The 22,538-nt window shown below is 33.1% G+C and overlaps 1 protein-coding gene across 7 annotated transcripts in view; it reads left to right on the top strand.

The window, feature by feature from the left end:
• Positions 1–22,538, top strand: part of LOC126880180 (RNA-binding protein 26) — a 153,439-nt gene that overhangs the window by 65,107 nt on the left and 65,794 nt on the right. For 3 of the 7 annotated variants that reach the window (XM_050643953.1, XM_050643950.1, XM_050643948.1), the window contains 2 exons: positions 2,895–3,197; positions 15,340–15,883. In XM_050643953.1, the coding sequence (XP_050499910.1) occupies positions 2,895–3,197; positions 15,340–15,883 (847 nt within the window). Of the gene's footprint in view, positions 1–2,870; positions 3,198–15,339; positions 15,884–22,538 lie in introns of all 7 variants that reach the window. The other 4 variants (XM_050643952.1, XM_050643949.1, XM_050643947.1 and 1 more) reach the window with 2 other exon arrangements.

Raw genomic sequence — 22,538 nt, 5'->3', positions numbered from 1 at the left:
TTTTAAAGCACTTTCATATAAATATGAACGTGGTTTTTAATTGTTCTCGACTTTTAATCATAAAATGTTTCGATATTGTCAATAATGAGTACTTCTTAAAAACAAGAAATAATAAATATCTTTTTTTCCTAAAATTTTAATTTTACTATCTTAGTTTGAAAAGAATTAACATTCAAATATTCTTATTTACTTTGTTTTGAAATATGATCTAATTAGTGATGTTTTAAACTTTCTAATCCTGTCCGTTTATCAGCTTTTACCTATTGTTCCTAGGCAGATGGCCCTCAACTATTTATGTTGGAAATTCCCTGTCATTTTATCAAGATATATGTATACCAAATTTCATGCCAATCCAATGGATTCTTTAAAATTCGGAGGTTTTGCAATATTTTACCTGGGGTGAATGGGTTAGATCTGGAAAGAAATTCTGTATATCAACTTCAAATAGTTTATTTCGCATTAGTTCTGAAAATATCATTCTTTTACAAATTGCAAAAAATAATTTACATGTGAATTATCACTGCTAATTTTATTATGTATTTTCTATTTTGTTGTTTTTTGTAGTGTATTAATAATTAAATAATTTTTAAGAAACCTCTTCACTATTTTTATTAATCAATTTTTAGCGTTTTATCTGAAGTAAAATCGGAATTCCAAAATAGAGATTACAATCGCGTTAAAATTATTTGTTAAAATACTGAATACTACCCTTATATCGTTGTCTATTACGCCAGCCACGCAACTCAAATTTATTTTTCAGTCTTGGCAAAAATTTCAATAAATGTCGCCACCGTCCAGCCAGCTAGTACTTAGACTTGAGGGGCAAAGAGGTGTAAGTGGGCGGAGTTTAACACTGAATTCCTCTGTTTTCTCCGGGCCTCCGATAGACGCGTCGTCTTCTGTCATTGCTTTACAAGCACATTCAACTCTCGTCAGAGAATAAAACTCTGATGCATTGGACAAGGTCCCAATGGACGTGTTCTCGGGATAACTGCAGTCGAGCTTGTCTCTGACGTGCGTTCAATTTGGGCAAGGGTTAGCTTATCTGGGAGTCAAAGTGGCAGAAGTCTTCTCCACCGAGTGACGGTGACATCTCGAACATTCCTCAAGGATTGTTGAAGTTCAACTCCTGTCGCGTGCCGATTCCGCAAGGCACTCAGGACAATGAACCGATCATCACTCACTGGCATTACACGTAGCCGACTCGAACCGACAATTAAAGACTAAAATGAAAGAAAGGAAAATAACAGTATTTTAAAAGTGGGTAAATTATTTCATTCCTAGCTGAGTGCTTTCGGCTTACAAAGCCATCTTCGGAGCTATGCTACAATAGTACAATAGAATAACTTAATAGAAGTAACTAATTTACATAAAAAAATACAGGATCCTTTGTAAAAGGTATATTTAAAAGACCCCAATAAGGGTTACATCACAAAACAAAACGTTTTCGGATTAACAAGTAATCCATCATCAGTGTTAAGCCCTAAAATGATAAGTATAACTTAATTAATAAAAGACAATGTTGTAAAAGTTGACTAAGGTTAAGAATTGACTGAGGTCATACTTACAATAGCATGCATGCGTGAGCCACCAAAAAGTTATGGGTAAAAACCCTTTAAAAATTATAAGATCTTGTATGATACTACATATTATGATTAACATAGTTGGATGTTGCAAAAATATTCCTGGATATTACCCAGGGCAACACAGGACTCTAACCCACGTGGATGTGATATGAGAGGGATGAACCTCACATATTGAAAATTTAGTGTCAACTGAACTGAATGGTGAAGGAACTTCAGAAATATGACAGAGACAGATTGTCAATGTGACGTTATGAACTGTTTTGTTACTTCAGCCAACGAATTTAAAGTTTATGTTAATGTTAAAAATAAAACATTATCAAATATCCATATATTGGTGTTAGAAATATTCGAACTTAAATGTAGCAAATTGTGAAGTATGTGATGATTAAATATATGAACGTGATAAATAATAGGTACTAGGAGTTATGCAGTCAGCAATACATTAGAATACAGATTTGTGAATAGACTTAGAATTATTGAAAAAGGCCTTTTACGTAATAACGTCTCAGGTATCAGAATTTATTTAATGTGTACATAAATGTAAAATTAATGTGTGAGTGTTTCATGTGAGGTTCATCCTCTCATATTACATCCACGTGGGTTAGAGTCCTGTCTTGCCCTGGGTAATATCCGGGAATATTTGCATCATTCAACTATTTTAATCATAATATGTAGTATCATATAAGATCTTATAACTTTTAAAGGGTTTTTACCCATAACCTTTTGGTGGCTCACGCATGCATGCTATTGTAAGTATGACCTCAGTCAATTCTTAACCTTAGTCAACTTTTACAACATTGTCTTTTATTAATTAGGTTATACTTATCATTTTAGGGCTTAACACTGATGATGGATTACTTGTTAATCCGAAAACGTTTTGTTTTGTGATGTAACCCTTATTAGGGTCTTTTAAATATACCTTTTACAAAGGATGCTGTATTTTTTGTGATTTATGGTGTATGTACAGCCAGCTTCAGGAATTTTATTTTCCTCGTGGATTTTTATAATTTACATAAGTGTTACAATGTTTTTACTTTAAAAAGTATCACTGCTAAAGACGCATCTCATTAATGAAAACTACAAAAAAATAATTAAAAAGTAAAAAATCTTCGAAAGTTTTCGAAAAACATTTCTTTATTTTCAAAACTTAAAAACACGAAAAAAGCTTCGTTTTTGAAAACTTTCATACCTGTCATACTTACCACTTATCGAATATCTAATATCATCACAAAAAATATTTTCATTTATCATCAATACTTATATACTTATGCCCTTTTCATACAGGGTGTTTTTGATTTTGGTTACCAGGTACCACCCATGGGCCAGTTCGGACCACCACCTAATCATAATCGAGAGTTAATTCCAGTGCCTGTGATGGATAATAAACAACCTGAGACATATACGCCAATGTATAATCAACAAGGGAACTTCATGAATACCATGGACCATGAAAACATGTACAAGAAAAAGTTTGACTATAATCGTCTAGGTGCCAGGCATAAAAATCCGCAGAATTGTTCCCTAGAATTGAAAAAAGTGCCACAAGGATTGAATAGTATTACACATTTGAATAATCATTTTGGAAAATTTGGAAAAATTGTCAATATACAGGTTAGTAAATTTACTTAACTACAAATACATAATATATGCTTTCGTCTGTCTTTTTTATTGAATTTAAAATTCAGAACTTAGCATTACTAGTACTTATATATTACAATCATTGTTGATTAATCCAATAATCGCTAATTACTACAGTTGATTTTTTAACCAAGAGGAGTAAACTAAAAAGACAGATTCACACCCAAGAGAGTTACTAGAAAAGTCACCAAATTCATCTTCTTTTTTCGTTGATCATATCACCTTTTGATGATAATCCATACATATTATACTAACACGTCGCTAAAGAGTTCTGAAAACAACTGTTTTTATATAAAAGTATGTAGACTAAAAATCTAAAAATTAAAGGAGTAATGCAGAAAACACAAAAAATCACCGATATACTTAATTAACCTATAAAATGACAGAAGTGCCAAAATTTCATAAATGTCATTAGTGTCAAAATTTAATAACAATGGAGTAAACTTGCCTGCGGTTGGACCAATCACCAATCGCCAATCAATGGACAATCACTCCTCGTGGTTAAAAAACAAACAATAGTTACATTCAGTGATATCAGGATTTACATATACCTGAGAGTTATAAGTCCAAATGTTGATAAATAAAAGTTATATGATATGTGTATGTGTATATGGTACATTACATGTCATATCACTCAGACAAAAATTGGAGGGTCCCAGATTTGTCTGAAACTTGGTGCATAGCTTCTGCGTAACCTAAAAATTATACATTTCAGCCCGAACAGTCGTTTTTTTCTTGAGTGTCTTAAATATTTTTTTAGCGATCTTAAAGTGGTATGGTATTTATTTAAATAAATTTGTATTTTTTATCATAAAGTATCAATGGAAAAAGTAATGTTTCAACACAAGGAAAAATATCATTATACGGCATTCTAACAAGTTATTTTGATGTTTTTGATCAAATTTTAGTGTAGAAAACGTTAAAACGCAATTTTTTACATTTTCCCCAATTCCCAAAACTATGTGTCCTTCGATTTCGCTGAATCGTTAAGGGGATGGGTACGTATTTTCGGCTGCAATGCTATTCAAATGGGGATTCATTTTTTTCGAATCCTGAGAAAACTAATAAGTATTTTTGAAAAATTTAAACGCAGAATGAAAGATTGCGTTATTAGTGAAGGCCGAAAGTCTCTGAGAACTTCTATAATGTTTATTTTAATAAGTTACAGAAGTGAAAAACTAAGAGAAAATTTAGTGTGATTTTTAATTTCAAATGTCTCATTCAAAACCTTGATCGACCTGTAGATTCTTGTGTTTTAACAAGAATCTACAGGTCGAGCAAGTCTCGTAAATTTCACGATTGCGAGCCACGCTTCACGCAACCGTGTTTGCGTACTTGTGTTTCGAGTTGCGTGGTCGTGCGGAGTTATATTTACCAATTCGCGCAATCGTACTTGAGACGCTGTGTCAGGTGAGGTGTTTGAAAATTTGTGTAACTTGATTCTGTGGTGTGAAGGTGGTTAAACTTTTGTTTTATTTTTTTTTCGCAGAAAATTTTTAGATGAAGTAATTGTATGATGAAGATAACACAGAAAATACAAGAGGGCAGCATACTTTGCAAAACAACTGTTACAATTTGAAATCAACAAGTTGTTGTCTTGCAGGTAAAAAAAGTGACTTTTTAAAAAAATTATATCTTGGAAACTAAAAATTATTTTTATTTATAATTGAAACATGTCAAAGTATAGTACTCTCAAAAAAATTTCAGCCAAAAATATTCATTTTTGTAGAGTTGACTGCCATTTTTCGACAACAGCCCTTTTTTGCGGTGAGCAGCATAACAAGTCCAGTCTCAGCTGAAATTAAAGTTTCTTGTAGTTTATACCTCTGGCTAGTGAATGAACAAAGGCTTTTTTATTAGATGAGGTCATTTTTGTTTTATAAAAAAAAACTACTTTAAAAATGAGAAAAATTGGGGTCAAAAATGTGTTTAAACTTATGTAAAATCTTCAAATTTCATTTTTTTTAATTCCTTCGTTCATATTCTAGCCAGAGGTATAAACTACAAGAAACTTTTTGATTTCAGATGAGACTGGACTTAGTTATGCTGCCAACGCAAAAAAAACTTAAACTCTACAAAAATGAATATTTTTGGCTGAAACTTTTTTTGAGACTACCTTAAGTACTATACTTTTACATGTTCCAATTATAAATAAAAATAAATTTTAGTTTTCGAGATATAATTTTTTTAAAAAGTCACTTTTTTTACCCACAAGACCTATGTAACCCCTTAAAAAAATGTTTCGAAGAATATGTTTGATGGCCAAGATGCATACATATATTTAGAAGGAAAGTTCCTGATTTCTGTAGTATAATACATAATACCAAAGAGGAAGTAGCCCTAAGCGCCGGACTCCACTTGCGATTTGTAGTTGTGAAGATTGAACACATTCTTTCAAATAGAAGTCAATCCATGATTATTTAGTCACAAGTGGATTGACTTGTATTTGAAACAATGTGTTCAATCTTCCTGATTACAAATCGCAAGTGGAGTGCGGCGGTAATAACACCAAAATGTTCCATATAGGTCCATAGAAGGTACACAGACATTGAAAAATTCCTGGAATATCCCCGAAAACATGTTCCCTGAACATCCCAGGAAAATCCTGTGTCAGCATTTTAAACATTACCTGAATGTCTTATTGGAACATTCCATGAATGTCCACGAATGTTCTCTGGACATTCAAAATATATTTTGTAGACATTCCCTGGATATACCAGAAATACAGTGATGAGCGCTCTAATAACCGGCAAAATAGCACAAAAGATGTATTAAGTAGTGAGATAAAAAGACATGAAACTAGTCGAGCTGGGAAATTTAGCGATATTAACTTATACATTTAGATTGTATTGATTGTGTACCACCTTCAGACGTATCAGACGAGTTTGGAAACTACCACTGTCACAGTGACAGTTTTAGTTGACATACTCCTCCGATATGTGTAAAGGTGGGATCAATATAACGTAAATTTAAAGGTTAATTTCACAACTAAATATGTTGCCCATATTTTGCCGGTTATTAGGGCACTCATCACTGTACATCCTTGCTGATGTGACAATACCTCCTATCTGTTTTTTCATGAGTTTTGTATGAGAGATGGAAAAACATGTTTTAAGGTCACCTCCTGTGTTCATATGTAAGTTTTGACTTGTTTTGTAGTTCATAGATAGTTTAATTTACTACAAAACAAGTCAAAAAATATCATATGAAAACAGGAGTTGACCCTAAGACAAGTTTTTAGTCTCTCTTACAAAACTCATGAAAAAAAAAACAGATAGGATGTATTATTACATCACTGACGATATGTGGCCATACCAAATAATACATCCTTGATAAATATAAACATTTTTATTGAACAAAATCTTTTCATACATTTTTTAATACAATTTACTGATATTCCTAAATATTTCAAAAAAAATGTGTCACATTTGCTTTGTAAACCTTTCTTTTGCCTTTCGCAGCCACATATTCCGTTTCCTTCCTGGTTTTTTGTAGACCACTTCTCTCAGCTGATTCTAAAAAAAAATAAAATAAATGGTAATTTTTCTATCCTTTACAATTAACAATCAGAAGAAATATTATTTACAGATAATGATATGCATAATAATAATAGGTTTGTTCTAGCATCAGTTTCAAACAGTTTGAAACCATCAGCGAATAGTGGACCAGCGCGAGTAGAGGGGATCGCACTGGTGACTGTATTATGTTCTTTTACTGACCAACTGTTTGCTGACGGTTTTTGACTAGTTTGACTGTTTGCTAGAATAAACCTAATAATAATGAATATTTTGTATTTTGACAATGACATCTGATGTGGAAGTCAAAACATTAATAAAATTATTTTTTCAAGTTAACTTTCACATGCGCGTCTTAAAATTGTACTTTTAATACTTATATCATAAATAACTATTAAAACTATCTTAAGAGGAAACAGTATCGATCAACAGGTAGCGAAAAAGTGTTCCAAGATTGCGGCTGTAATTTTGAATATTTTTTCGAGATATTTGGCACACATATTCTTAATATAATAAAGAATGGCGGTACAGAGCCCAATTTGAAAAATATATTAATATGTGGAAATTACTCTGTAATTAAATACAATATAAAAAAACGAGCTTGTACCGCCATTAAGAAGAACAAAAAAATACACTTTCTTCAAATACAACTTTTTTATCCGATTTTGTGTTATTTTGGAACTACTAAAATTTTTTATTTCATTAGTAGTTCCAAAATTACACAAAATCTAGGCATCGGATAAAAAAGTTTATTTGAAGAAAGTGTATTTTTTTATGTCTATTAAGCTAGAAAGACCATTTCATAAGGGAGCCATGAGACACACCCCATATTTTTTTGCTATTTTATTGCTAATTTATTACGCAAATTAAAAATTTATTGCTTCATCCCCTTCAGAGAAACAGGTGGCCATTCCAGCTTAATATTAAGCTAGAAAGACCAACATTCATATATCCGAAACGAAAGTAGATAGAGAGTTGCTTCCGGTGGTCTATTTTATTGCTAATTAATTGCTAATTTATTACGCAAAACAAAAATTTATTGCTTCATCCCCTTCAGAGAAACTGGTGGCCATTCCAGCTTAATATTAAGCTAGAAAGGCCAACATTCATATATCCGGAACGAAAGTAGATAGAGAGTTGCTTCCGGCGGCCTATTTTATTGCTAATTAATTGCTAATTTATTACGCAAAACAAAAATTTATTGCTTCATCCCCTTCAGAGGTGGCCATTCCAGCTTAATATTAAGCTAGAAAGGCCAACATTCATATATCCGGAACGAAAGTAGATAGAGAGTTGCTTCCGGTGGCCTATTTTATTGCTAATTAATTGCTAATTTATTACGCAAAACAAAAATTTATTGCTTCATCCCCTTCAGAGAAACAGGTGGCCATTTCAGCTTAATATTAAGCTAGAATAGCCAACATTCATATTTCCGGAACGAAAGTAGATATAGGGTAGCTTCCGGCGGCATATTTTATTGCTAATTAATTTCTGAAAGATTGAGTTTACAAGAATTTACAAACTCACCCCCTTCAACCCCTACCGTTATCATCATTCCCCGGAATCCACAAAAAGTGAAAATAACTAGTTTAAAGAGCTAAAACCAAGTACGTATTTTTTGCTCATTAATTACTACATGTCTAAGCCAAAAATGCATGTTTTGCTTCCTCCCCTAACGAGCCACAATGGCTGCAGCGGTTTAATACTTAAGGCTGCAATACTCAACACTCCTATTTCAGGAAAGAAAGCAGATAGAGGGTCGCTTCTGGCGGCATATTTAATTTTTAATTAATTGCTGAAAGATGGGTTATACCAGTATTTACAAACTCACCCCCTCTAACCCCTACCGTTATCATCGTTCCACGGATTTCACAAAGCGTGAAAATAATCAGTTTAAAAACTTAAAACCAAGTGGGTATTTTTTTCTAATTAACGGCTGCAGGTCTACGCCAAAAACCAATTTTTTGCTTCATCCCCTAACGAGAAACAATGGCTACTGCAGTTTAATTCTTAAGCTACAATACCCAACACTCCTATTTCAAGAACGAAAGCAGATAGAGCTACCCTCTATCTGCTTTCGTTACTGAAATAGGAGAATTGAGTGTTGTAGCTTAAGTATTCAACCGCAGTAGCCATTTTTACTGGTTAGGGGATGAAGCGATAAAATCAAATTTGGCGTAGACCTGCAGCAGTTGCTTAGGAAAAAAATACCCACTTGGTCTTAGATTCTTAAACTGGTAATTTTCACTTTCTGTGAAATCCGTTGAGCGATGATAATGGTAGGGGTTGGACGGGATGAGTTTGTAAATTCTGGTATATCCAATCTTTCAGCAATTAATTAGCAATAAAATATACCGCCGAAAGCTACTCTCTATCTACTTTCTTTCCAGAAATATGAATGTTGGCTCTTCTAACTTAATATTAAGCTAGAATTGCCACCTGTTTCTCTGAAGGGGTTAAAGCTATAAATTTGTAATTTGCGTAATAAATAAGCAATTAATTAATAATAAAATAGGCCGCCAGAAGCGACGCTCTATCTGTTTTCGTTACTGAAACAGGAGAATTGAGTGTTGTAGTATTCAACCGCATTAGCCATTGTTGCTCGTTAGGGGATGAAGCAATAAAATCGTTTTTGGTGTAGACCTGCAGCAGTTGCTTAGGAAAAAATACCCACTTGGTCATAGGTTTTTAAACTAGTAATTTTGACTTTCTGTGAAATCCGGGGAATGAGAACAACGGTGGGGGTTGGAGGGGGTGTGTTTGCAAATTGTTGTATACCATATCTTTCAGAAATTAATTAGCAATAAAATATGCCGCTGGAAACGACCCTCTATCTGTTTTCGTTCCTGAAATAGGAGTGTTGGGTATTGTAGCATAAGGATCAAACCGCAGTAGCCATTGTTTCTCGTTAGGGGATGAAGCAAAAAATTGGTTTTTGGCGTAGACCTGCAGCTGTTAATTAGAAAAAAATACCCACTTGGTTTTAATTTTAAGTTTTTAAACTGATTATTTTCACTCTTTGTGAAATCCGTGGAACGATGATAACGGTAGGGGTTGGAGGGGGTGAGTTTGTAAATTCTGGTATACCCCATCTTTCAGCAATTAATTAAAAATTAAATATGCCGCCAGAAACGACCCTCTATCTGCTTTCTTTCCTGAAATAGGAGTGTTGAGTATTGTAGCCTTAAGTATTAAACCGCAGTAGCCATTGTGGCTCGTTAGGGGAGGAAGCAAAAAATTCATTTTTGGCTTAGACCTGTAGCAATGAATAAGCAAAAAATACGTACTTGGTTTTAGCTCTTTAAACTGGTTATTTTCACTTTTTGTGGATTCCGGGGAATGATGATATCGGTAGGGGTTGAAGGGGGTGAGTTTGTAAATTCTTGTAAACTCAATCTTTCAGCAATTAATTAGCAATAAAATAGGCCACTGGAAGCAACTTTCTATCTACTTTCGTTCCGGATATATGTATGTTGGCCTTTCTAGCTTAATATTAAGCTGGAATGGCCACCTGTTTCTCTGAAGGGGATGAAGCAGTAAATTTTTGTTTTGCGTAATAAATTAGCAATTAATTAGCAATAAAACAGGCCACCGGAAGCAACTCTCTATCTACTTTCGTTCCGGATATATGAATGTTGGCCTTTCTAGCTTAATATTAAGCTGGAATGGCCACCTGTTTCTCTGAAGGGGATGAAGCAATAAATTTTTAATTTGCGTAATAAATTAGCAATAAAATAGCAAAAAAATATGGGGTGTGTTTCATGGCTCCCTTATGAAATGGTCTTTCTAGCTTAATAGACATTATTTTTTTGTTCTTCTTAATGGCGGTACAGGCTCGTTTTTTAAATATTGTATAATTACAGAGTAATTTCCACATATTAATATATTTTTCAAATTGGGCTCTGTACCGCCATTCTTTATTATTTTACGAATACGTGTGCCAAATACCTCGAAAAAATATTCAAAATTACAGTGGCAATCTTGGAACACGTTTTGGCTACCTGTTGATCGCTACTGTATTAACTTAAAACATTGTAATTTGCTAAACCAGTATATTTTACTCTACTACTACTCTACTAGCTACCTCATTTTCCACTGTTTCTAAAGACTTGTTTACATGGGTAGAGTTTTGAGGAGAGTAGAGTAGCGGTAGTACTCTACCAAAAATGGCTTGATACCATTCACATGAGGAGAGTACAAGTATAGTACTGATGCTAGTATAGTGAAACCCATTTTTGTATTTTTAAACACTCTTGATTATAAGTGCACCTTAAATTCTTAATTTTTTGCTTAAGCTCGTTTACTCCAAAGCCCCCTTTGCCATTCTTTCGACGATTTCATCCTCCGCAGCTTGCTGCAAACTTTTATTTCTGTAGTATACACTACCTAAATTCCATAAACACTGGTATTCGCCGTATTATAGCTCTACAAGTTTTAAAGTTTCATCTTCGGTGAACTTCATTTTCACTATTTACACAAAACACAATTCCAGCCAGAATGCCAGCGCCCCCCATGTACTCTCCTACCTACTCTATTCTGCCATAATTGAGCGTGTTCCATGGGTAGAGTGTGCAGCCGAGTAGACATTTTGGCAGTAGTGACATTTTGGCATAGAGTAGTTACTTTGCCATAGGTTGCTAGTCACTCTACTTTAACTCCAACTATACACTCTACCAGCTATTCTACTGTGCTGAGCATTTTTACAGGTAGAGTTACTCTACTCTATCAAGTACTTGCATCATTACTCTACCCGTGTAAACAAGTCTTAAATCTACTGAATGAAAATCTACTTAATCTTAATCTACTCAGACTTAAAAATGTCTAAAATCATTTACCCACCTAGTATTATTGTAGAATTTAAGACAGTCCAGTGCCTTATAAATAATTTCAATATGAATATTTTTTCCTTTAATTCTCCTTTGATACCACTCCATTTTAGATTTTGGGGAACTTATTTCATTGTGTTTATAGCCCATATTTATTGAAGGAACCCAATCTGGAGATTGTTATTATCGATTAAGTCGGCTGGTTTTCCTATTTTCCTATAAGATTAAAATGTTAACATCTTCAAAAATCGTTACTGTTGTAATTGTAACTTACCAGATATCAAATGATTACAGCAGACAGGACAGGAAAATTTTAATTTCGCTAGTAAAACCTGTACATTGTATTGCATTTAACCATTGTTGTCTCTCAGATACCTTATTTAGTTCAGTTTAAAAGTGAACTTTATCTTGACTTTATCACAATTACTTTGCATTTCACACTTCAAAGCACAACACCAATGAAGCATATTATCTTTCTAAATTAATACTTCCAGAGAAAATGTTAAATTAATCTTTGTACAACACAAAATTACAAAGAAATACAACTAAAATTATCTAAAACTCATGAAGAACAGATAGAATAAGATTTATCTTTTACACCCAGTAGCCATATTGAGAATAGTATACCTACATATTATTATGAATCAGTAGAAACGATTATATTTAAATTTGGTAAATATAACTCCGCACGACCACGCAACTCGAAACACAAGTACGCAAACACGGTTGCGTGAAGCGTGGCTCGCAATCGTGAAATTTACGAGACTTGCTCGACCTGTAGATTCTTGTGTTTTATTTATTCTAAGGGACTTTCGGCCCCGGTAATAATTTAGTCTTTCATTCTGCGTTTAAATTTTTTAAAAGTATTTATTAGTTTTTTCAGGATTCGAAAAAAATGGACACCATGTCCGTGGTAATATTTTCCAAATCTATCTTTGTCTTACAACGCACGAATAGAATATAAATTGTCAGCATATTGTCAGTTAGACAGTGACAATCAGTGACAATTTTAAATATTTGACATGACATCGGGAATATTTTGAGTTGTTGATTAAATAATATTGATATATAGTGTATTTGATAAATAATTGATTTAAGACGTGAACTTAATAAAAAGTTATTTATTGTGTATTATTTGTGGAAGATCCAAGCAGAGAATACATCAGGATAATATATTCTGTGATCCAAGTATTTTGCTGTTAAAGATGTTCAAAATTGTAAGCGTTCCATAGTAACAATATATTATTAAAAAATCACTTTAACACTTTTCCTCTTTTCTCGATTGAGTATTAGTTTTTGTTGTACATATAAATTATTACAATCACTGAATACATAGTTAGTGAAAAAATTATCACATTTATTAACTGAATTAATAATTTGCAATTATTGTACAAATAACAGTTATCCAAGAACATTCAAAAGCAATCTCTTTAAGTTAATGATGACATTTTCAAGTAGAATGACATTCAAGTAATGTTTACATATCCATACCAGTGTGAATTTTACTACACGTAATTTTCCGTGTAAAGACAGAAAAAGTAGGGATAGCCGTAAAATATTTGCGAATTATGTACCCATGGCCTTAATAACAATGTTATTAAGCTTTTTTGAGGTACAGTGTAAGTTTCATATCATAGAAAGTCACATATCACCTTCATTCACTAGGAAGTTTTGGAAAAGGAAATTCGAAAGTTTTAGAAAATGTAACATACATCCTTCTTCCACTTCGGTCTTCAATTGTGAATGCGATTTATTTGGAACAATTTCAGTCCCTACCATTTTTGTCGAAAAGTTAAAAATGACGGAGATATTGAACAAAGAGAACTTCTATAAAGCAATCAGGTCTTACGCCCTTTACCGCATACGTACTACCTTAAATATTGATTTTAGAAAAAAAATTAAAGAGATCAACAGTGTATAAAATTTAATTGTCTCCATTTTTTGTACTGGTGCATTTTTGTCGTAACACTAATAATAAACGAGATAATTAAATAATTTATGCTCTAACTGTAGCTATTTTCCCCTAACTCGGAAAATATCGACCGCACAAAAAAATGTTTATTAAAAGAAGTTATAGGAAATCACATTTTCAACATTTTCAGTCCTCACACTTTTTGTCGAAAAGTTGAAAATGGCGCAGATATTGAGCAAAAACGATTCTCCTTTAAAATCAAGATGGAGGAATGCATTCGTGATTTTAAACTTACACTTCTATTGACCCCCCTAAAGATGAGAAAAATAAAACTTTAAGCAGCTAGGCATGCAAGGTCAAATGCTATCCCGACTGGAATATATATTTTTGACTCTGATATTATTGCGTGCAACTTTTTTTTTTGAAGTTATACTTCTTTAGGCGCGATGGGAGTGAAATTTAATATGCGCGAATTCATCAAAAACCTTGTTCCCGGCGCAGACGCGTTATACCTTTGCTCTGATTGGGTGTTCAAATGACATGACAAAATTATTCAATATGGAGGTTACGGATAAACAAATATTGTTATATTAGTTTTTATTGTCGTGAGGACACAGACAAAAGCAAGTTTATAATTGTAGTAACTTTTTAAAAAGTTTTTAAAAGCAACAGGTACGTACTTAATTGTAAATGTTTCAGTATTGTAATGAAGAATTACATAGGTAATTACATACCTATCTATTAGTAGGTAATGCTTTGATTTACATAATTTGATTACCAACAAAATTTCTACCACTCTTCATCTAATATACCTATTGTTTTCTTACTCTATGTTTTGTTGTATTTTAATAATTTAATTCCCTTTGTGAACAGACACACACACACAAATCAAACTAATTTGATTAAATTCAGAACTGTCAAACAGTAAAACGTTCAGTTAGCCTACCTTCCCACATGACAAGTACGTGTAAGTGGTCAAGTCGGGTGACGGGTGTGTGTAAGTTGATTTCAACTCTAAGCACGCTGGTTCTAATTCCAATGAAAGTTTTTATTTTTTTTTTATACATTTTATGATTGTGAATATATTTGTTATATAATTTTTTTCAGAAAATGCGTATTTAGTTAAAATTTTTGCCAACAATTATTGTTCAGAAATCATTTCTTTGGTGCATTTTTCAATGTGTTTATGTGTGTTTTATTCTTTTATTTTTTTAATTTTTGGTATTGCTTTAATAAAAATGTTTGGAAAGTAGTAAGTATTAAAATTAGTTTAATATTTAAATAAAATATAAATAAACTGTTTAAAGTCCATATATTAATTTCGTTGGAATCATATAATATAAGTATAACTTCTTACGTGCGTACAAAGTACACACATTCTTTTTTGGTTGTAAAAAAATAAAAATCCTTTTTACCACAAAGAGTTGTATTTTGGCTATCTGTGGGCACATTTTCAGCCAAATCTAAGGATATGTATTTTGGGAATTGAGGAGAACGTAATGGCGTTTTAAAGTTTCTGCACTAAAATTTGATCGAAAACGTCAAAATATCTTGTTAAAATTCAGTATAATGACATTTTTTGAAACATTATTTTTTTACATTGATACTTTATGATAAAATATACAAATTTGTTTTAATAAAATCCAAATCAGTGTGAAATCGCTAAAAACGATATTTAAAACACTCAAGGAAAAAAAGAACGACTGCTCAGGCTTAAACATCCTATTTTTATGTTACGCAGAAGCTATATACCAAATTTCAGACAAATCGGAGACCCAAGAATTTTTGGATCCAAAATTGAGTGGTTTGAAATGGAATCACCGATATGTTAATGATACTTTCAAGTGAAAATAATTTTGTAGGTCCAATACGAAGGGGATCCAGAAGCAGCCCTAATAACGTTTTCTAGTCACGCCGAAGCGAACGCGGCATATCGCAGTACCGAGGCTGTTCTCAACAACCGCTTTATCAAGGTATTTTGGCATAACGTTGGCCAACAGCAGCCTCAAATCCCTGGGCCAGCAGGAACAGTAGAAGGTAAACAGGAGAATGTGCCTCCCGCACCACAGCGCTCCGTCAAGGATCGTCTGGGAGGGAGCACTTCCTTAGTAGTATCCAATACTAACAAAGTTTTGAATCTAGTTCAACCAAAGGCAGACGAAGCCGAACAACCCCCAGCCGAAGAAGAAAAGAAACCTATAACCAAGGAGGAAAGCAAATTACAAGCCGCGGAAGCCGTTAAGAAAAATCAGGAATTGATCGCCACTCAGGTGAAGGTGAAGAAAAACCAAGACGTTCAAAGAAAGCAGGTTCTAAAAATTCAGAGCGACTTAAGAAAAAAGAAACAGGATTTATTGGAGAAGCAGTTGTCGCAGCAGAAGGTTCTAATAGAGAAATTAGAAAAACGTAAGTAGTTGAATTATCCTTTTTTTACACTGACTGAGAAAGTGAATAATCTGTTTTGATTTTGGTTCATTCTTCATTTTAATATTACTGTTGTTGATTTATATCCGTTTAAAATGTACATGTTATTCCTATATAAATAGTATAAGAGCTGTGAGACATTTTTGAGTAGGTGTTTTAGGCAACCTGAAAATTTTTCAGGTGACTTTTCAATGATAGCGTAATACAAAAATGCCGGTCTGGCTGGAGGGTAGCGGTTATTTTCTCCAAAAATCCCCCTCAAAGTTAAAAAAAGGGTAAAAATTGTTACTACAAAAAATATCATTGACGTGACTTTAAAGTAAATTTAAATATTCAAATATAAACAAAATAAACAGGCCAGGCGATTTGAGGGCGATTTTAACCCTGCAAGATACTTGCATGGGCGTCCCAGCATTATTTTCAGGGGATGCATCTGAACTTCAGAAGATTTCATCTGAATCTGTACATACTATTAACGAGTCTAACAACTATACATGCATATCTATGTACATTCCTTCCGGACAGGGATGTGCAATTGTTATTTTGACAGGGTATTTTTTAATATTAAAAATAAATATTCTAAAAAAGACAGTTTTTTTTTGGTGAAATTTTCCAACTGCCATGTGATCAAACAAATTACGCGTGCATATAAATGAAAAGCGCTATAGGTAAGCAGCAGTGTGAGAAAGATCGTATACCGATAGCTGTTTGGGTCCTCTGTTGTAACTGAGCGTGTCCGTTCGCTCGAGAAAAATCACGTGACCTGGCGATACCCATGTTGTTGTAAGTAACTTTTTTTTTATTAAAGGAAAATAATACGGACTATACAATAAATTTTGCAAATATGATAGAAAAAGACAAATTTATTATTATAAATATATAGGTAGAAAAGTATAAAACTATAAACTAAATTAATTCTGTGTCCGAATCTTGTACTTCTTCTTCAAACTCCTCATCTGAGCTTAAATATTCATTCTCTTTTTCTTCGTCAGACTCCACTCGAGACTCAGATTCCTCTTCTACCTGATCTGTAAATAGTTGTAATATGTATTTAGAGTTAATTAAAAATTAATTAGTGATTAATTAATTGAGTTGCTACGTATTCTTACTTATATAACAATACTTAATACTTTTCCTTATATAACCAATCACATCAGGTTTTTTATTTCTTAGTATAAAACCAAAGTAGTTCATGTTTTTCCTTCATAGTGTTGAATATTTCTTTTTCCTTCTTCATCTTTCTTAATGTTTCCGTGTTTGCTATGTGTTGTGTCCATGATATTTTTTACATTATTCGATAACACCACATCTCACCAATGGCAAGTCTTTCTTCAGATGCGCCCGTGATTGTGCAGGCTTCGACTGACGAGTCTGACGAAGAAGAAGAGAATGAATATTTAAGCTCAGATGAGGGGTTTGAAGAAGATGTACAAGATTCGGACACCGAATTTATTTAGCTTATCGTTTTATACTTTTCTACCTATATATTTATAATAATAAATTTGTCTTTTTCTATCATATTTGCAAAATCTATTTTATAGTACGTATTATTTTCCTTTAATTAACAAAAAGTTACTTAAAAAACTATAATATATAATAATTACTTTAACGTTTCGAGGCACAACAACATGGGTATCGCCAGGTAACGTGATTTTTCTCGAGCGAACGGACTCGCTCCGCTAGAACAGAGGACGCAAACAGCTATCGGTATACGCCCTTTCTCACACTGCTGCTTACCTATAGCGCTTTTCATTTATATGCACGCGTAATTTGTTTGATGACATGGCAGTTGGAAAATTTCACCAAAAAAAAACCTGTCTTTTTTAGAATATTTATTTTTAATATTAAAAAATACCCTGTCAAAATAACAATTGCACCTCCCTGTCCGGAAGGAATGTACATAGCTATGCATGTATAGTTGTTACACTCGTTAATAGTATGTACAGATTCAGATGAAATCTTCTGAAGTTCAGATGCATCCCCTGAAAATAATCCTGGGACGCCCATGCAGGTATCTTGCAGAGTTAAAATCGCCCTCAAATCGCCTGGCTTGTTTATTTTCTTTATATTTGAATACTTAAATTTACTTTAAAGTCACGTCAATGATATTTTTTGTAATAACAATTTTTGCCCTTTTTTTAACTTTGGGGGAGATTTTTGGGGAAAATAACCGCTACCCTCCAGCCAGACCGGCATTTTTGTATTAGGCTATCATGGAAGAGTCACCTGAAAAATTTTCAGGTTGCCTAAAATACCTACTCAAAAATGTCTCACAGCTCTTGGACCAAAATATCGCTTTTCTTGAAATGTTTCTGTGTCAGCTGTAGGTTCAAACGTTACGGATCTGGCTTTAACCGGATTCTTTTTTCAAAGGAAAAAGCATTTTTCCACTTGTTTCTATGTTCCATTTCTCGTTTTATCTCCTTCGAATAGATTTATGTTTTTCTGACATTTTACAACTTGTCTCGATATCTGGTTGGTCAGAAATGGGACAGAGGAAACTCTCGACCCAGACTGCAGGGTTACATCTGGTCTACGGACGGATCTAAAACTGCAGAAGGGTCGGGCGCAGGAATATTCTGTAGTGGTGGAAATTTACGAGCCCTAACAACTATAAATATGTTGGAACAAGCAGTTATTTCACAAATAAAATGTCAATTTACCAAAATTCTTTTATTTATTTTTTTTAATAATTGTAGATATGCAATCAACAACTTATTTTTGTGTGTAAAAATATTTTTACAATTTAATTATATATTTTATGTTGATTACTATTCAATTAATTGTTAGATATTCAAAAAATGCTGACAACTAAGTATTGGAACAAGCGGTTTTTAGCAAATTAAAATAAAAATTAACAGCATGAACTCTATTAGGCATTGTATCAACTAGGCCTTCACAGAACTCAGGACAGGAGTGAAACTATCCCATATTTCTTGCAATTTAGTACGTAATTGCGGCAAACTACGCTGAGGGTTATTTCTTAGGCGTTGTTTTATTTTGTACCAAAGTGTCTCTATTGGATTAAGATCCGGGTTACTACAAGGATGTGACAAAACTTTAATGTCATGTTCCCCCATCCATTTTTTGGTAGATTTAGCCGTATGGCATGAGGCTCCGTCCTGTTGAAAGATACAATCTCCGGATGGATATAACGTTGCCGCACTTGGTAAAAACGAATGTTCAAGGATATCTTGATATTTGGCTGCGTTTACTATGCTTCTTGTTGCTCCAGTAAGTTGCTATGTTGTTTACTATGCTCCAGTAAGTTGTCATTCCATCTTTTTCGTGGTCTTCCCACTGATCGTCTTCCTATTGGGGAACCGTCTCTCGCCGTCCTTACTACTCTATTTGTTGTCATTCGGCTTATGTGGTCGTTCCATTCTACTCTTCTGCTTTTCACCCAGTTATTAATGTTGTCCACCTTGCATTTCCTTCGTATATCTGCACTTCTAGCTCTATCCCACAGCGTCTTACCATCGAATTTTCGCAATGTTTTCATCTCTGATGTTTCTAGCATTCTTTTTGTCCTTTCTGTATCAGGTCGTGTTTCTGCCGCGTATGTCATTATTGGTCTATTGACTGTTTTGTAAATTCTGCCTTTCACTTCTTTTCCGATGTTTTTATTTCTCCATATTGTTTCATTCAGGCAACCTGCGGCTCTGTTTGCTTTATTCACCTGATTTTCCACTTCTGTTTCGAGCTTTTCGTAGCTGCATAGTGTGATGCCTAGATATTTAAACTCCATGACTTGTTCTATTATTTGACCCTCCAGCTCTAATTTACACCTTATTAGATCTGCTGTCATAACCATGCATTTAGTCTTTTTTGGGGAAATTAACATGTTAAATTTTCTAGCGGTTATATTAAATTCGTGCAGCATACGTTGTAAATCATCTTCACTTTCAGAGATTAGTATTGCGTCGTCTGCATAGCAGATTATTTTAAGTTGTTTTTCTCTCGCGTTTACTATGCCTTCAATAAAATGTAAAGTTCCCACCCCTTTGGCCGACATACAACCCCACACCATGATACCCTGTGGAAACTTTACAGTCCTTTTGAGACAATCTTTATGGAATGCTTCTGTCTTTTCCCTAATCACACGCTTTCGGTAATCTCACACACAGACATCAAATTTGTTTTCGTCGCTATAGATAACTTTGTCCCAGTCAAGTTTGGTCCACGAAAGTTTAGATTTAGCCCAAATATAACGATTCCTTTTCTGAGTTTTCGTCAACATTGGTTTTTCTTTGGCCTATTCAAATAAATAAAAAATAGAAAATTTATATCGCAAATAAGAACCTGTCAAACATACCTTATAAAAACTAAGACCGCTGTTATGGATATATTTGCGACAGCATTCTCTGGAAACATTCATCCCAGTTTCTCTATTCCCTATTCCATCTAGCAGTTACTTCTCGTAGTGTATTTCTTCTTCCCGACTTACATATTCTGATTAAATGTCTTACACTCCTTTGTGAAACAGCTTTTGGACGGCCTGAGCTTCTGCCGCGAACTTCAATACTGGCAGTTTCACAAATTTCTTAATTATATTAAATACAGTAGTTGTTGCTACCGTTAATTCGCTGGAAAGGCTATAGCGGGATAAGATGGTCAAAAATGCCCCCGCACCGATCAGCCCCGCTACGTATGTTTTCGATAAAGGATATAAAATTATGCCCTTATGCAAATTTTTAGCTTCCCAGAGGTCATAAAACGTCTTAAATCGAGAAAAGAAGAATTTTTAGGTTTTATTTTTTTGTGAGCGCAATTTTACTTTAAAAAATCTGCAAGAATTCAGGAGGTTGTGTCTTTGGACTACAGAACAACCTAATTTTTTTCAGATTTTTGTTATAAAAAATGAGCCCAGGAAAGATTTTTGAAATTTTCAAAAAGTTTTAGGTTATGATAATATGATTTGGCCAACTTTTAAATAGTATTTTTTTGTGTACTTTTTGCCGTTCTTTTAAATGGCAGAGGCAGAATTTTTAATATCTGAGCGGAAAGGACGAAAAAATCGAAAAAACCGTTTTTGGCCGTCTCGAGATGCATCTCGGGACAGCCAATTTTATGATTTAGGATCCTGACTACAACAACTGAAAAAAAACTAAAATTGTGAATTTTGTCATAAAATTTGGTATGTGGGATTATAATAATATTTGGAACAACTTTTCCAAATAACTTTTATCGATATCTGTAACGCAAAGCAAATCGAATCGCATATCGAAAATTCACCCTGTTTATGGATTCGCAGTAGGCCGCGTTTAAAATTTAAAGTTCAGTTGACTATTTTAAAAATTGTGAACCATCAACCTGTATGACTGCCAAATTTCAAATCTGTATATTTTGATAGCCGAAACATAGGGGTGTCTTCATCTTAAATGCGACACACTGTATCTTATCAATTCGATAATTTATTGCAACTAATATAGTCGTATTTTTTATAGATTCAAAATATACAATGAGAATACTGACTAATTCACTAATTTTATCATAAAAAGTTCAAATTGATTGCATTGAAATATTGAACCAATTAATGCGTATTAGATAATATAATATTATTATAATTATTATAATAAATAGAGTGAGTTTTATGTATAAAACCCCTCAAGTATCTCGGAAACGACTTGTACATTTTTCATAGGTTTTGGTGGGTAGGGGTTTTATAATGCAGCCGAAATTACAGTGATAATTACATTGTTGTCAGATTTTCCATTTTTGTGGAAATCTAATGAACTTTCTTATTTCAAATAGAACACCCTGTATATTTTTTGCGTTTCGAAGTCCTTAAGATATACTGATTATTTTTTATGTTATATTCTCTATACCTAAATGCCATAGTTTCGGAGTTATTGCTACATTTATTTAAAAAAAAAAATTAAATAAATTATAAAAATCAATTTTTTCGGCCCGTGTAGACATTATTTTACGTTCTTTGGATCATTGGGAACAAAAAAAGGTCTTTTGTAATTTTTCTCTAAAGTTAATCGTTTTCGAGTTACAAACAATTTAAAACTGAAAAAAATCGAATAACGACGATTTTCAAGGTTCACAAACAAAAATAAAAAACAATATTTTTAAAACTGCGGAGTACCCAAACCTTTCTTCCAGGGGCTCGCTATAAAATTGTTTTTCACGATTTATTCTAAAACATTGCTTTTTAATAAATGTTAATGAAGCGCATATGATAGGACGGACGATCATTGTTATAGCATTAACAACAGCATTAACAACTAAAAAACAATATTTTAGAATGAAACAAGCTCAAATTACTTATTGGTAACTGATAAATTAAGTCTTTAGCTTGAATTTCTATATTTGTCAGTTTCAAAAATAATATGTTTGATTTGTGTTTTTTAACCTTGAAAATCGTAATTGTTCGATTTGTTTTCAGTTTTAAATTATTTATGACTCGAAAACGATTAACTTTAGAGAAAAATTACAAGAAAACTTTTTTGTTCCCAATGGTCCAAAAAACGTAAAATAATGTCTACGCAGGCCGAAAAAATTGATTTTTATAATTTGTTTAAAAAGTTTTTTTAAATAAATCTAGCAATAACTCCGAAATGATGGTCTTTAGGTATAGGGAATAAAACATAGAAAATAATCAGTATTTCTTAAGGACTTCAAAACGCAA

This window comes from Diabrotica virgifera, chromosome 2 (assembly GCF_917563875.1).
Source record: "Diabrotica virgifera virgifera chromosome 2, PGI_DIABVI_V3a".
Lineage (NCBI taxonomy): Eukaryota > Metazoa > Arthropoda > Insecta > Coleoptera > Chrysomelidae > Diabrotica > Diabrotica virgifera.
This window is presented reverse-complemented; position numbering and strand designations above follow the sequence as displayed.